The 17,575-nt window shown below is 32.6% G+C and overlaps 1 protein-coding gene across 8 annotated transcripts; it reads left to right on the top strand.

The window, feature by feature from the left end:
* Positions 1 to 794: 794 nt before the first annotated feature.
* Positions 795 to 15,917, top strand: LOC110621927 (villin-2). Of its 8 annotated transcripts, none has more exons than XM_021766228.2 (24): positions 809 to 1,236; positions 3,733 to 3,886; positions 4,057 to 4,156; positions 4,885 to 4,953; positions 5,098 to 5,334; positions 5,446 to 5,623; positions 5,778 to 5,910; positions 7,279 to 7,438; positions 7,517 to 7,664; positions 7,744 to 7,844; positions 7,947 to 8,105; positions 8,955 to 9,023; positions 10,032 to 10,100; positions 10,210 to 10,347; positions 10,572 to 10,700; positions 11,230 to 11,377; positions 11,522 to 11,532; positions 11,611 to 11,751; positions 11,950 to 12,075; positions 12,864 to 12,929; positions 13,798 to 13,899; positions 14,660 to 14,888; positions 15,074 to 15,279; positions 15,374 to 15,917. In XM_021766228.2, exons 2-24 carry the CDS (start codon positions 3,831 to 3,833, stop codon positions 15,485 to 15,487), a joined length of 2,889 nt encoding a protein of 962 aa, XP_021621920.1. In that variant the 5' UTR covers positions 809 to 1,236; positions 3,733 to 3,830; the 3' UTR covers positions 15,488 to 15,917. The 8 variants fall into 8 exon arrangements, 7 of the variants coding, with proteins under 7 accessions (XP_043815468.1, XP_043815469.1, XP_043815466.1 ...); XM_021766227.2 differs by having other exon boundaries at positions 3,730 to 3,886; XM_043959531.1 differs by lacking the exon at positions 11,950 to 12,075 and having other exon boundaries at positions 806 to 1,236; positions 3,730 to 3,886.
* The last annotated feature ends 1,658 nt before the right edge of the window (positions 15,918 to 17,575 follow it).

Raw genomic sequence — 17,575 nt, 5'->3', positions numbered from 1 at the left:
GTAAAACTTTACTTTAACTTCGTTAATTCTAAATTTGAATAGGATGTCCAAAATACTCTTTAATTTCATTTTTTCCTATTTTAATTCTAATATTAGTTTGATAATATTAATTTCCTTAAATAAAAATATAAATTACATAATCAAATAAAAAATTTTCATTATAATACATTAAAATCAAGTGATGGCATTAAAAAATTTGCTAATAATTAAAATTTTTCCATGCAAAAATTTTCACCCACATAAATTGAATATTACATATATATCATAATGGACTTAAGGAGTTAGGTCCGTCACTTTCTTTAAAATTTTAATTTTTTAAATAAAAATAAATTAAATGTAAGTTTATTTTTAATATATTTATATATTTAATTTTTATTTAAAAAGTTAATTTTTTATTAATATAATAAAAATTTAATAAATTAAAATTATTTTTTATTTAATTTATTTTATTTTAATTAAATTATAATTAATTAGTATAATTATATTGAATTTAAATTTATTAAATATATTATATTTCCCTAAATATATTATATTTCCCTAAATATAAATGCTCTCTCTCCTAAGACTAAGTGTTGCGTCGGTTATTGCGTTTATCATTTTCTTTTTTTTTTAATATTAAAATTATTTTAAAGTATAAATTTAAAATTAAAATTAAATAATAATTATACTTATAAAAAAAATTTATAAATTGAAAAAGCTAAAAAAAACAGGATGGCATTTATGATAAGTAAACAATATAAAGGGCAAAATAAAATTAAAAAGACAAAAAAGAAAAAATGGAAAAGAAAACACGGCCGGTGCCATCGTCACCGGATCTTCTTACCCTTAAAATAACGACTTTGTCCGATTGCCATGCTCTCTGCTCTCACTCTCTCTCCTACAATTACTAATTCTATCTCTTCCTCTGTTCATTCTCTGTCATAATTCTTCCATTTCTCTCGCTCTCGCTCTCTCTCTCTCCCAATCCACACCATACAATATAGCCTTCTCTTTCCCTGAATTCACAAATCTCATAAAGAAATCCAATCCACTCTTCTCTATAAAGTTATAAGAGAGAGAAACCCCCCCCCATACACTGCAATTATTCACTTTTCTTCCCTTTTCTTACTGTATCATCCTCCTTTCTATCCCTTTATCACACCACCTCTGCAACCTCGTCCTTTCTTATTCCTCTCTCCTTTTCCCTACATTATTTCATCATACTTCTCGTTGTTACGCTCGCAGAGTGATTTCTGGGTATGGTTTACGTTGGTTTTCATCAGCTTATTGCTTTATTTTTTTCATTATGTTAGATCTCTTTCTTTTTCGCGATTTTATGATCTGGGTATTCGTGATCTTCTTATAATATTTGTGGGTTCTCTTTCTTTTTGTGATCTGTGCTTTGATCTAATTGTAATTTGTTTTTTCCCCTTCTGTTTTACTTGCTGGTTGATGTTATTATTCCTTGTTTTGATCTCTCAATTCTTTTTTTGTTTTTTAAGTTTTTTTTTTTAATTGTTTGGAGGAGCTATGCGTTGTCATCTTTTTTTTTTTCCCCTTAATTTTTTTTAATCACTATCTATGGTTGGAACATTATCTGATTTGCAACGACCATTAGACCGTCGTCATATTAATATCGAGCTAATTCTTAATCAAAATAAGGTATGCTTGTATTCATTATTAAGAGTTCATGTCAAATTTATCTGGGGTTTGGATCATATGATGTTTGCCTGTGATCAAAACCAGCAAGATAATGGATCCATGAGGTTAGTTGTTGACAATATACTTCAGATTTCATATATGTGTGTGTGTCTATGGCTGGCTGGTGGGGAGCTCTTTGGAAAGCGAATGACTTGCTTAGATTGTTCTACATAAGTTTGGTGTTGGGCATTTCTAGTGTTTGAGCATGCTTCCCCATTAGCTGATGCTCTTCATTCAAGTAGAGTGAATAGGCATCAAAATTTTTGGAGCTGGGAACGAGGATTTCTACATTGTTCCCTAGAGCGTAGGTAAGTTGGGAACATTATGCTTTCAGCATGGTTAATGCAGGAAATCTGGATTCCTTGGTAAAAAAATCTACCAGTTGCAAAATATCTGGTGTTGGAAAGAAGTATTCACAATAGAAATGTGGCCATTTTTTACCAAGAATGCTGAGTAAGATACTACTTGGACTTCATTTTTATGCATGCCTAAGTTTTATTTCAAGGGCTATGCGAACAAAATACACACACACACACAAGTAAAAAAGAAAGAATTCAAGATGAATTGATGGATCTTGTACGCAAGCTGCAAAGTAGCAGGTCCTGCTGTGGTGGTTGTATTTCTAATGACATCGGAAGCCTAACTACTCAGTCTTGAGCTATGGACCAGTACTCTTTAATGTTATGCATTGCATTTATTAATAGCTGGAGCCAGAAATGGAGACTCATTGGCGGAAATATTATAGTTGAGATAATCAAGTATACGTTATTTAGGGTAAATATTCAATTGGTTATCCTTCTTACTTCATAGAGCCTGTTAGACTGGATAAGTGAGTCATAGCAGTGCTTCCGAGGTATTTAATTGGTGTACAAAGATTTGAAATCTTTGGATTTTCTGTCCCTTTCAAGAATTATTTTATTGGATGCATGCAAACATTTACATTTTACAAGAAGGATGGATGCTATGGATAATGTTAAGACAGATGGGGCTCTGCTACCTTCAGCATTAGTCAACCATGTGAATTTTCTTGCTTATATTTTGTTTTTTTGGAAAATATTTGAAGTAATTTGTTATACCAGCAAGAATGGACAGTGATAGTATAATGTGATGTATACTAAGAAATGGTATCCCAGACAGCAAACCAGGAAGCATTAGTTGGAATGATTCCATTGCTGTTTGTCAAGAATATAAGAGAAGGAAGTTTAAGGATTTCTGAGTTCATTTTAACGGGATATTTTTATGTGCATGAGGCCTTTTCTAGTTTTGTAAAATGCTTGTGTTATGCCTGTGTACAATGGATGATTCTATCAGGTTGGTATCTATATCATGCCTCAATCAGGTACAAGTATTCCTTTGGTAGTCCAATAAACTTGTCTGATACTTCTGAAGATATTCAAGTTCTTTAGTACAAAATTAAGCTTATGAAAGCAGCCCTTCTTGTATATTTAAAAAAGGAAAATGAAAGAAAAATCAGGATACTTTGTAGGCATTCTGGTCCGCTTTTCATTAGCACATAGAAGTGTAGATGGCTTTAGAACATAAGTTCTGTGTTTCATTTACTCTGGTTGCATTCTCAGTTAATAAACTAATAGCATTTGAACGCAATTTTGATACCTGTGGCTTTAAGAAAGAAGCTTCTTACCTATGAGTGGGAAATCAACTAAGCCTACCCCTTTTATAAGGATATATCAAATATATCAATTAACAAATCACCATTATTTTGGAGCAAAACACCCACTTCCAAAAATTATAAAAGATAAAAACCTCTCCGTATGGCATGAGATATGATACATTAAGATTCTTATGGTTCCTTGGCATTGGCTATGCTGATTTTTTTTGGTTATTCTAGTAACTAATTGGAAGTATGTTGTCTGTTTCTAGGGTATGTGATTCTTCAACCTTGTGTTTGATAATCACGTAACTACCCAAATTGGCCTTTTCTTTCTTTATTATGATATTGTTTTAAAATTTTCCTCTTTGGGTTTTCCACTCTTGGTTGAAACTTAAAGATGCAAAAAAGGTAATCCATATTAATTTTTGATGTTGCAGCAGGTTCTGTACACTTTCAAAATAGCAGATAGCTGGAGTTTTAAACAATACAATTCTGAATTTTCTGTAAAAAAGTCTGTTATAAAGGAGGACCTTTGGCAATGTCTAGCTCAACAAAAGCTTTCGATCCTGCATTTCAGGGAGTGGGTCAGAAACTGTATCCTTATGGAAGGAAGTACTCATATACGAAATTTCAGTGTTGTGCATATTCCTTGTGATTGTATTTAACTGGATATGATACTTGTCAATATGAGTCTCTTAAATTTGTTAAATATTGGATGTGCTTCCACTTTTCTTTTTAAGGCTGTTAAGCTTAACTTTATATAGAGGGACTGAAATTTGGCGAATTGAGAATTTTCAGCCTGTTCCACTGCCAAAGTCTGATTATGGAAAATTCTACATGGGTGATTCTTACATTGTTTTGCAGGTATAATCTCTCTGCCACTGTCTCTATCTCATTCTTCATCGCTCTATTTTATTTTTTTTAATCTTTTTCTTCTTATATCCATTGTTGATATCTGTATAAATCTACCTACACATGGACGATGAAATTCAGGATGTAACTTCTTATTGAGCTTATAGTTTCTCTTATCAGGAGTGTGTCAACCGTCAAATATGGGTTTATTGTTTCTCTTTTAAGGAGTGTGCAAAATATCTAAGTTTCATTCTGGTAGCTTACAAGTTATGCAGAGTGACTGTTGTGTATCCTGACATTTTTTATGCTGGGGGGGGGCTGGGGCGGTTAAGGGGAACCAATGATTTGAACTCTCTATCAACTTGCCCCCTGAGGCTGGTTTGTAACCTAATTGGTATTTTGAAGTTCAATAACTATGATAATGTATCACAAGTGAATTCTTTCTTGTGTTATTAGTTTGTAATATATAACTTGATAGATCTCCATGGATTATACTGCTTTGTAGTAAAATTATTTTATTGCTAGGATGGTGGGCTATTGCACATCCTAAGACATGCTTCTGTACATGTGCTCCCTAATTGTTTGCAGCTCGATTGATCTTTCTTTTTCATTTGTTTCACGGGGGGTTGGGGGTGTTGTGCCAAGTGGTGCACTTATCAATCTTTTTTTCTTTTACAAGGGAGAGAGTTCTTTGTCGACACTTGATTTATCTTGCTTTCATCTCTCTTCTTTCTTTGTAGACATCACCTGGCAAAGGGGGTGCATATCTGTATGACATACACTTTTGGATTGGAAAAGATACAAGTCAGGTGTGCCTTTAGTGAATTTTTCTTTTTATTCTTGTGAGGCAGGCATGGATTTCTTCTAAATTATTGTCTCCAGATCAGACTTAATTGCTAGTAATATGATCTCACTTAGTATTATAATGCACTTAATATTATAACTTATTGTAGGATGAATCTGGGACAGCAGCTATCAAAACTGTTGAACTAGATGCAGTTCTTGGAGGACGTGCTGTTCAGCACAGAGAAATACAAGGCCATGAATCTGACAAATTTCTTTCCTACTTCAAACCTTGTATCATACCATTGGAAGGAGGCGTTGCATCTGGATTCAAAACACCTGAGGAAGAAGTTTTTGAAACACGATTGTATATCTGTAAGGGAAAACGTGTTGTCAGAATGAAGCAGGTATCATATTTTTAACCTGTACCTTATGACCCGTGATTAATTTTCCTTGAATGTGAACCTGCTGTGGTAGTTGGGTAATACAATATAATTCTGCACATTTATCTTGTGCAGGTTCCTTTTGCTCGCTCTTCACTGAATCATGATGACGTGTTCATCTTAGATACTGAGAAAAAGATCTATCAGTTCAATGGTGCAAATTCCAATATCCAGGAAAGGGCCAAGGCATTGGAAGTAATTCAGTTTTTGAAGGAAAAGTATCATGACGGGATATGTGATGTTGCAATTGTTGGTAAAGTGCACATGTAGTTGTAATTTATAATGCTTTTTCTCCCCTCTTGGAGACTTTTCAACGGAGATGTTTTATCCAATCTTCTTTTTATTGGGTTTTTCCCATTCTATATTTTTTATTATTCTTTTTGCATAATGGTTTTCTGCTGTTCCAGATGATGGAAAATTGGACACTGAGTCAGATTCCGGTGAATTTTGGGTTCTCTTTGGTGGTTTTGCTCCAATTGGAAAAAAGGTTATTAGTGAAGATGATGTTGTCCCAGAGATGATGCCTGGTAAACTATATAGGTATGCTTATGTTCTAATATTATGTTTTTGCTAGTTTATTTAGATAGGAAAAATTATATCCATTTGATTCCTAATTTTTATGTGTTACTGAAATGAGAATTTTACTTCTGTAACCAATCAGATAACAAAGAAAATAAGCACTTTTAGTAAACACAACATGTTTATGCATGATGCTTGTAAGTGGTGGATTAGCTTTATAGCTGAATACAGATATATGTATTTCTATTGCAATACCTTTACTTATCCTTGTCAAGAATGTCTGCCTCCATACTATCACCAAGTAATTTGTTTGTTTATTTATCTTTTTATGATTTGTGGAGTGTGTTATCTATTAGTTCCATATGGTTTTACCCAGTGTTACCTAGTTTGTAGTTTGCTTTCGATCTTGGGACATGTACAGGATAGGTTGCTTTCTTAATCCTACAAGGGATATGTAGGGGGTAGACTTAGTTGGAACACTATTTAGCATCACGGTACAGTGATTATATATATATCAAATTATATATTCAGCAATTAGATTAGCAATAAAGATAAGCTGCAAAGCATGAGTCTTTGAAAAAAGTAGCAGACTACAATTTAAATAGTAAAATGTTCTTGGTATGCAAATGTACCACGTTCTGGATTGTACATCCTGCAATTCCCTTCGGAGGGTGGGGGGCCAGTGTATTAGGTTAAGTTGGTTCTACCATACTAGGTCCAGTTAATATGTTATTGTTCTCTCCACATAAAAAATTAAGCATTTTAATCCTGTAAATTGATCATGGATAGAGAAGAGAAAATTAGAGGGAAGCAGGCTCAATTTGTAGTGATATTTCTGAATGCCTTTACATGTGCGTTACACTGAGATTTATATTATTTCCAGTAACTAACTTGGCAGCTCTACTACCTCTTGCTATAACAACCTCTAGCTATAACAACAGCTATAATATTTTCCCTCCATAAACTTCTATAAATTTTATTCCCTCCTATTTATATATTTCTTCTTGTAATACATGACATCATCATTGCACCTTGGCTTGTCCAAGGCATCTCAGTTCTCAGATGGTTGCTTAATTTGATGTATAGTTCTGTAGGGATTTGATTACTTCTATTTTTAAAAAAATAACTTATGGAGTATCAAAAACTACAACTTGTTTTCCTCTGGAGGGAGATCTTCTGGACACTATGAGTCATCTGTTAGGTATTGATTATCAGGAAGATGCTATATCAGCACTTCCTTGAAGTTCTGACTGCTTTATTATCTTCAGATATTAAATTCTGTTAATGTGGAAGAACACATGTATGAATGAGCTTGCAGTGGTTTATAATGTCTGAATTTTGAAAATTGAGTATCTAAATTTGCAATAACTGCTTTTCTGCTTCTTGCAGCATCATTGATGGTGAAGTGAAGGCTGTGGAAGGTCAATTGTCCAAAGGCCTGTTAGAAAACAACAAATGCTATCTACTTGACTGTGGTGCTGAGGTATTTATTTGGGTTGGCCGTGTGACACAAGTGGAGGAGAGAAAAGCTGCCAGCAAGGCTGCTGAGGTAGCGATGTAGATCTTTTTATGCTATATCTTTCTGTTTTAAAAATACATCGATTGTCATGTCCAACTATGCATGCAGGAATTTATAGTGAGCCAAAATAGGCCAAAAGCTACTCGTATAACCCGTGTTATTCAAGGATATGAGACGCATTCATTCAAATCAAACTTTGGTACCTGGCCAGCTGGGTCAGCTCCTGGCGCTGAAGAGGGAAGAGGAAAAGTTGCAGGTAATGATCACTACCTGAATGTGGATTAAGCCATGATACTTCTGGTTAACGCCACTAAATTTGGTATTTTAAATGGTAGCTTTGCTGAAGCAACAAGGTGGTGGTGTCAAGGGTGCGGCAAAAAGTGCTCCTGTCAATGAGGAAGTCCCACCTTTGCTTGAAGGAGGTGGAAAGATGGAGGTTTAGTTGACATTTTGTTCCCATGGTCACTTTGGAGAATTATTTGATGTGTTAGGCTTTTTATAGTGGTGAGTTCAGAATTGAATATATATTTTTTTCCAGGTGTGGTGCATCAATGATAGTGCAAAGACTCCAGTGGCCAAGGAAGATATTGGTAAATTTTATAGTGGAGATTGCTACATCATTCTTTACACCTATCACTCAGGTGATAGGAAAGAAGATTTCCTATTGTACTGTTGGTTTGGAAAAGATAGCATAGAGGTAATCATACTGTTGATATTTATGATTAAGATAATTGAAAGTATATGTTAATAATAATGACAAAAAGACAAATCAATATTGAGTAACATCATCTGAACTACTGAATTGCTTTCGTTATTGATATAGAGTGTATTTATGTATTTAAGGACAAAAACACCCATCTTCAACATTTTTTATGTCCACGGTATGAGGTTGTTTGTATGGGAATTTGAAAAAACAGTTGTTGGTTGCCCGATATGACACATTTCTAGTAGATATTTTGGCACACCATTGTGGTACCTGGATATGTACTCTTTACTTCTCATTACTTCCCCTTTTCTTAATTAAGACTGGTAGATATCGGTGCTTAATTGATCTGCTTTTTCCGTTGCTACCTGAATGCTCATCATGGTTTTTGGTTTTCCCTCACCTTGGTAACTGGACCCTAATTCCTGATCAGTACTCTTCAGAAGTTATTTTTTCCTGTTAGATTTGGTACATCATCTTGCTTCATTTCGCTGGTCCCCAATCAATTTGGCACATTATTTTTAGTTTGTAATTTTAATATATGAGGTATTTGATTTCTAAGGTGTGTTATTATTGACAATTGCATTGTTCTTTATTTCATATCAAGGTAAGATTTTGTTCTGCAACTTAGTGATGTTGCATATCTCTCTGATAAATCCCAGCCTCATGAGTGGAATGTAAGGTTTATTTTATGTCTTTTTATGATAATCAAAGAGATTATGTATTTAATTTTTTTTTCTAGCTGATGCCATGTTAATGCGTATGTTCATCTTTGATATCTATCCTATATTGATGGTCAGTTTTATTTGGTCCAACCTTTGGTTTCCTAATCATCCTGTTCAGGAAGACCAGCAAATGGCTTTTCGGTTGACCAATACAATGTCCAACTCCTTGAAAGGAAGACCAGTTCAGGTATGTATATGTTATTATGTGTAGTCAAGTTATAAACCAAGCTGTAAAGTTCCACTCAATGCTGTGAAATAAAATTTATAATTTTCATCTTTTTTATCAATATAATTTCAAATAGGAAAAATATCGAATATGATCAATAAGTAGAAAAATATTATTAAATACTTCTTAGTTTAAAGCCAATCAAATATTAATATTATAATATAATATTTTCTTGTAATACTGCATTGAGATAGACGCAATTTGATAAGAAAATTCAAGTCATAAAAGAAGTAATATTTAATACTATTTAAAAAACCTTGTTACTCCATCTCATAAAAATAAATATAATAGATTATAAGAATAAAATGCATAGATTAGTATATGAAGTGTTTTACATTTTCAAATATTGTTTATTGGTACAAGATGATTAATAAAACATCCAAATCATACAAGAATTAAGATCAAATCACATTTAATTATTTGTTGTAATTATCTGCTCTGAATTATATGTAAAAGTGTACTTGTGTTGGCTTATAACCTAAAATTATTAACAAAATCACTGAGAAGTTATTCTCATGAAAATAATAATTAGTATTAATCTAACAGTGAAATAGTTAAAGACAAATTTATAACAATTAAATGAATATAAAAATAAATAAATAAAAAAAAAGAATTCAGACGATTGTATAAGTTACATTCAAGTAGTTGAAAAATTAAACTACATTAAGCTAAAAGTAAATGTGAAAATGCCAAATAATTAAATGGAGTGTGTTGTGGAGGCTTGGGGGAGGAAAAATGGGTTGGGTTGCACTGATATATCAAAACATAAAACATTATGTAGAGTTCATTTCATATACTGAGCACTGCCGTATCAATATGGCTTGAGTTTTCGAAAAAATTATTACTGAAATGATGGGTAAGATATGATAAACTTGTCAAAATGCTGTTATGGGACAGTGACTGGAGATTGCATTTAAGTGTATATTATAATTAACACCTATCATTTGCTTTGATATGTTCTTCTTGCAGGGTCGTATTTTTCAAGGAAAGGAGCCACCACAATTCATTGCACTTTTTCAGCCAATGGTAGTTCTTAAGGTACATCATCGAATATGTTAAGAACTTATTATAACAACTGTGACGATGTGTCTTGTTTGATATTGGGGGACTGAAGCTAACTGTCCCACTTGATTTAATCTGTCTTCAGGGTGGTTTGAGCTCTGGGTACAAGAAATACATACAAGAGAAAGGAGTGACGGATGAAACTTATGCGTTAGATACTGTCGCACTCTTTCGGATATCTGGAACTTTAGTTCATAACAACAAGGCAGTACAAGTAGATTCGGTATAAATAAATTTTCTTTTCCAATAATTGATTTTGTTGAAAAGTTTCTTATGAACATACTTCTTTGCTTTTGATAATTCAAATGTTTTCCTAGTCTTCCACCCACTATGGTGACTCCAGTTTTAGATTTGACTTTCTTTGATAAATCAAATGTTTTTTAGTTTTTCCTTGTAAAAGTTAACTTTAACAATTACTCATATCTGCCTATGCTATATTCTTTTTAGGTGGCAACATCTTTGAATTCTACAGAGTGCTTCCTTCTGCAATCTGGCTCTTCTGTTTTCACATGGCATGGGAGTCAAAGTACCTTTGAGCAGCAGCAATTAGCTGCAAAAATTGCTGAATTTTTGAAGGTTATTCTTATTAGAATTGTATTCTTTTGAGCTTCTTCAGCACTTATTTTGTCTTTGGAAATACTATCAATGCCTGGTCATAGTCAACTGAAGTAGGCTGTAAATTTAAATTGATTTCTTCTTCCATTGGTGGAATCCATTGACTTCTGTTTTCAATTTACCTAAACTGTTGAAGAGAAAGATATAGCCTTGTGTTCCCTTTTTTCATTTATATTATGCATAGCTGCAAGTTGTTTCAAATTAGGTGTCTACAAGATAAAATCATTGTTTTAGATAGTCCATGATATTCAGTTTTGAAGCATTTTGATGTCTTTGCTGAGAATAATAATTATTTATATTTTTTATTGGAACCATGGGTACAAACTACAAACAAACAGAGATTCATTTATACTTCCTTTTTATTTTCCATTTGAATTTCATGCTTAGCTTCTTAATGCTCTTAAACCAATCCTGGAGCAAAATTAGAAATTTGTTCTATTTTAACATGTTCTGTTATTTGATCCAAGTTTACTGTACCTTGCTAATTCAGCCAGGAGTTACTTTAAAATATGCTAAAGAGGGAACAGAAAGTTCAGCATTCTGGTTTCCACTTGGAGGCAAACAAAGTTACTCCAGCAAAAAAGCTCCCCCAGAAATTGCCAGAGATCCTCACCTGTTCACTTTCTCATTCAATAAAGGTGGTGTTTTACATTTTGAAGTACTGCTGACACTTCATCAATTTAATTTTATGTTCGCATGAAGTCACATCTTATGAAGATTTGAGTAGCTGAAATAAATTCTAACTTTTTTATTATCACTTTGCTGCTTTGTGGATCTCTCAGGAAAATTTCAGGTGAGTTCTGACTTGTAAGTGTCCTTAAAATGTCTTTCTACTTAGATTCTTTGCGGCTTTTAATATTTTGTTGTGCAGGTTGAGGAAGTTTACAACTTTTCCCAAGATGACCTTTTGACTGAGGATATTTTGATACTTGATACGCATGCCGAAGTTTTTGCTTGGGTTGGTCAATCTGTAGACCCCAAAGAAAAGCAGAACACTTTTGACATTGCCCAGGTATTACTTAAACAATTTGCACTTTTGTTAAATTGCTTATGTTCCTTCATGGAACTGTAGCCCTAAACCAAGCAGAATAAGGAGAGTGGTCAGTATAACTCATCCAAATTAGGATGGGTTGAGGCGAGTTAAATTAAATTGGGCAAGCAGATCGTCTTTTATAACCTTCTTTTAACTCATTCCATGTATTCTTCACAGAAATACATAGAAATGGCTGCATCTCTTGATGGTTTGGCTCCAAAGGTGCCACTCTACAAGGTTACTGAGGGAAATGAACCATCATTTTTCACAACATTCTTTTCATGGGATTCTACAAAAGCTGTGGTAGGGTTTCGTTATCACTATATTCATGGTAAATATTGACTGCCAGAATGTGATATTAGTTGTATTTATACAGAGTGCATATGGATGCAGTCTTGCACACCCCAGTTTATGTAATGAAAAATGGTTGTAAGCTTTTAACTTCAGTGATAACTTTATTTGATCAAGTTTGACCATCATAAAACATTACTTGTGGATCGGACAAGTACAAATGCAAGATGACACCTGAATACACAAAGAAATTCCAGACAATGCAAAGTGAGGTTCCCTGAGAAAGATACTAGCTTAAGTATCACCAAATTCATGACTAAGCCTGGGAGAGTGCATAAACAGCAATAGTTAGCTGCTTATAGAAATAGAAAGAGAGAAAAAAAAAAACTTTGAATCCTTTAAAAGCTAGAATGCCATAAACATGAATTTCTAGAAAGTGATAGGCTAAATGCAAAATTAAACTAGGTGCCTATCATGTGGTTAATTGCCTATTGTTCTGTTGATCAGACATTTAATTGGAAAATTGTAATCATTTTGAAGTGGGGACAATTACATTTTTGAATTTTCAATAAAAATCTGAATAATGTATCATTTGAAAGGATAGGAAAATCAATGATAAAATGTTGGTTGGAAGGATAAATTAGGAATTGTGGCAGACAATCTTAAATTTGGGATATCAAACCTTATCTCGTGTAGGTTCTAGCAATCTGCTATTTGGAAGCCTCCCTCTATTTATATATGCTTTGTTCTGTTGTATTAAGCATCTTTGCGTCTTTATAAATGTCCTCCATCAATTTCAGATTGCAGGAAACTCATTCCAAAAGAAGGCAGCACTGCTTTTTGGTGTAGGCCACAATGCTGCGGAGGTAAATGGTTGATTTACTTATATCAGATAAAAAGACTGTTGCATAACCTGGTAGTGGATATATCATACTAAGATATTTACTGTATCTATGTGTTCTTATATGTAATTTTAATCAGTATCAGTCGTTACAAATATAATTGTCTTTCTAGATGCAATCCTCTCCTTTCACTGCATTTTCCTTTCATTTATTCTTGTTGCTGCTTTCCTTCCACTCATTGTGTATGACCCTTCTCTATTACATGAGCCAGTGCTGCGTAGTATGAAAATAGGCCAACTGTCTTCTCAAGAATTTCAGGCTGATAGAATAGTCTTGCTACAGATTGCACCAGCTCATTGTCTATCTTCGTTTTCCTTATTCATTTGGTTTCAAATTGGGACATATTTGGCACCTTCATTTAGAAATGTTCCTGTTGGATTGGAACTTAAATTCCTGGATATGGAATTAGAAATGGTGCTGTTTCACCTCAATTTATGAAATTTCCTCCTATTCTATGTATTATTCTTTCTAGTCTCTCCTCCTACTTCACAACCTCACCCCCTCTTACATGTATTGTTTCAGCAGCCAGAAAGCTCAGCACTGCTTTCTAAGAGTATCTTCTCCGCACACAGATTTAATATAAGTTAAACTCTGGATTTGTTATTCTTGTAGTTAAGACCTTGCTCTCTTTCTGTTTTTCTTTCTTTTTTCTTTACTTCTTTCTTCTTCTTCCTTTTTTTCTTCACCTTCTTCTTTTCGATGCTATTGTTGTCGTCGTATTGAGTTTTATGTCTCATGCTGGGTATTGAGGACATTAAAGATTGTGTAAGTGTGCCTGCCTGTGCACCTTGAAACGTTCATTGTAAGGTATCATTTGGCAATGTTGTGACAGGACAAGTCCAACGGAAATCAAGGAGGACATACTCAAAGGGCTTCTGCTTTAGCTGCATTATCTTCTGCTTTTAACCCTTCTTCTGGGAAGTCATCCCCTAGAGTAAGTGAATCATGTTACTGGTATTGGGTGAGTTTGGGCTTGTGTTTGAGCTGTATCAGCCTTTGCCTTTTGTGATCTTTCTTTGTGATACATACCATTGTTCGTTCACCCTTCTTTACTGATCTCTTACTTTTCCTTTTTGTCTCCATGTGAGACTTATTTTTGTGGTTAGTGGTGATAAGCAACAGATTTTTCTTCTTTTACAGTTCGTCTCCCCGCTTCTTATGATGTGCTAAATAGTTCTTTACTTTACCAAACTATTTTCCTTCCTCTCGGTCCAACATTTTTTTAGGGGGGAAGGGGGGTGGGGATGGGTCCTTGATTTCCACCAGTCCCACTGAGAGTTTAGCCACATAATTGAGTTTTGTTTGGCATTCATATAGAAGTCAACGTATTTGAAGATCTTTTATTCTTCATGGTCGCTGTAGTTGACATCAAAAGGAACTTTGTTTGTGGCCGTGCTTATGGTCAAATATGTTTTTATGCATTTGTATGTAGGATATAAGGACACCGATGTTGATGTAAAATATAGGATTTTATTTAACTTCAAGTTTTTGCTCATTTGCCTTTTCTGCTTTTTGTTATCATCATCATTTGTATACTTTTTCAAAATTTCATGTAGCTTTTGCATATTTCCATTCATAGGTCACTTTGCTTGTGTTATCAAGCTGCTGATATCATTATGTGTGGGATTTATGGTTTTGTTACCTTGCCAGCTTATTTGCTGCGTTGTGTATGCTTTTTTTATTCTGTGCCACAGAGCCAAGATAGGTCCAATGGAGGACCAACACAAAGAGCTTCAGCTTTGGCTGCCTTGAACTCTGCATTTAGTTCATCATCTGGACCCAAAACTCCTTCAAGGACACCAGGTCAGGGATCTCAAAGAGCTGCAGCTGTAGCTGCTCTGTCGTCAGTTCTTACTGCTGAAAAGAAGAAAACGCCTGAAGGCTCTCCTTCAGCCACTCCTCCCCCAGGAACTAGCCCTCATGGTAAGAAAGCAAAAAAGTTGTCTTAGACGACATTGATTTACATGTAAAGAGCTGCATTTTCTCTAGCCTGTGTATCATCTGGTTCTACAATTCTTCTTTTGTGGTGTCTACTGAATTAAATTCGACCTCATGTTTATGCACATAAGTCTGCAAGTGAAATATCTAATGCGTTTAATCACTTGCAGCTGCAGGGAAGAGTGATAATTCACTTGCAGATGAAGTTAAGGAAACTGAGGAAGATACATCTGTATCTGAAGGTATTGGGGAGGATTCTGAGCCAAAAGAAGACACGGAGCAGGATGATGGAACCACTGACAGTACATTCAGTTATGATCAACTGAAGGTTCATTCAGAGAATCCTGTTACTGGAATTGATTTTAAACGGAGAGAGGTGTGCAACACTATCGAATGTTGTTTATGACTTTATTCACATAAATTTATTTCCTTGAATGTGTGTTCAAGTCATTGTCCTTTTGTAATTTCAGGCCTATCTGTCAGTGGAAGATTTCGAGACTATATTTGGAATGGCAAAAGCTGAATTCTATAAAATGCCAAAATGGAAGCAGGACATTCAGAAGAAGAAAGCTGATTTATTTTAGAGATCGCATCCATCAAAACGAAGGCTCTGCTTTCTTATGCTCTTACACTACTTTATTCATTATCTTCACTCCACTGCTCCCAAAAAATTGCAGTTTCCTCGGTCCACCTTGCCTGGCTTTGCTTTGTCTAGCATTTCAGTAATTTGTTCTTTGATGAATCTATCAGTGATTAGTATCCATATTGGTTGGGATTATTATGCCTGAAGATTGAGTTTTGTCCTTGGTCTTTTTTGTTATAACCTTCTGCTACCTCTTTGTAATGATTAGTTTTGCAGGTCCATATTCTTTCATTTGGTCAGTATTGCAATCTCACTTGTGATTTTTTTTTTTTTTTTTCATTTGCTAAGAGGAAAGGGGGAGGTGCTATTATGTATTTGCTTTTGTACTTGGAACTTCCAATATTCAGTAATGAAAATTTGTTTGGAATAAATTTGTCTTGCTCCATATGCATTTGATATTTTGATTCCACAGCTGAGACTTTTTTGTATCATCTTTTCAAAAAATCTTTTTTTTTGGGAGGGACAATAAATGAAAAGCTTGTTAAGATCATATATATATTTATTTTACTAAAATTATTTGGTTTTAAATTTATTAATTTTAATTTAAAATTTATTGAAATTGTAAATAAACTGAATTGCTCTGAGCTATTGTTCACTAATAGTTTGATTCATTTATTTGGTTAAAGTTCAAAATTAGTGTAATTCAAGTTCTGGTCTCTTTCTATAGCTAACTTCCTCTAACAATGAATATGAATGTGTGATCTGCTCATTTCCATATTCAGAAGGTCAACTTTTAAATTCTATATTTTCTTGCCCTCTTCTTCCCAAATAACCAAACGTAGCCTTTGAATCCTTTAGTTGATTTTTCTTTTTAAGGTTTTTTTTTTTTTTTTTTTTATAATGTATTTGTTATCAAAGCTTTATTGTGAATTTGTATATTAAAAAACTTCAAAAACTAATTACGATCCCTTCTTTTAACATGAATGATTCGGTAAGAAAAAATTTTAAATTTTTTTTTTTATAAATTTGTATATGATTTTAATTTTACATATGATGAAAATTTTTGAAGTAAAAAAATTAAATTTTTTATTATAAATAAAAGAATTATAAAAAATAAATGAATTGAATTAAAATTTTACAAAATTTTTTATTTCAGACAGAAGGAATACAAAGGCTATATTTTGAATTTTTTAACATAATTGAGCTTTTACACTTCTAATTTATTTATGAGTTATAAGTAATAATTAGATGTTTGTAATTATTTACATATGAAGCCTTTTGCAATTGTTTATAATTTCAAGAAGTAAGTTTGATGACTACAAAATTGATAGAATATAATGTCTTTTTTAAAAAAGTTAAAAGATAAAATTATTCTAAGAATTAGTTAGAATTATAAAAAAAAGAATATTTAAATATAATATTAAAATTTTTTATTATAATTGTAATTAAATATAAAGTTTCAAATTCTTAAAAATCAATTATAATTATAATATATTTAAAAATTAAGTCTTTATCATCTAATATTAAAAACTTTATTTATATTCAATAATTAAGTATAAAGGTTTAACTTTTTATATTCAATAATCCTTAAATAATAATTAAAAAAACGCATATATTCTTATCCAAAGCACAAACTACATGAATGGATTAGTAATAAGTTGTTTAACCAATCATAAAACATCACTCTCAACCTCCTTATAATAAAATGATTCGAATTATAAATTGAATCGAAATCATAACCGGTCAATTAGTTATGATTTTTAAGTTGAATCAAAATTTTAAATTAAAAAAATCGATTACAGTTGTACCGAATTAGAATTAGACTATAATTGATTTGAATCAACAATTCGATTCGATTTAATGAAATTTATTTATTTTTTATATTTTATTTTAAATTTTTTCAAAATTAAAATTGAATTACTATTTATGATTTGAATTTAATTAAAATCAAAATCAGAATCGTGAAAAATCAAAATTATAATTATTTTAAAATTAAAATGAAAATAAATTAAAACATATAAAAAATAAAATTATTTTAAATTATTTTAAATCAAATTAATTTCAATTTGATTTAAAAAGTAAATTAAAT

Source organism: Manihot esculenta, chromosome 9 (assembly GCF_001659605.2).
Source record: "Manihot esculenta cultivar AM560-2 chromosome 9, M.esculenta_v8, whole genome shotgun sequence".
NCBI classification, from domain to species: Eukaryota; Viridiplantae; Streptophyta; class Magnoliopsida; order Malpighiales; family Euphorbiaceae; genus Manihot; species Manihot esculenta.
This window is presented reverse-complemented; position numbering and strand designations above follow the sequence as displayed.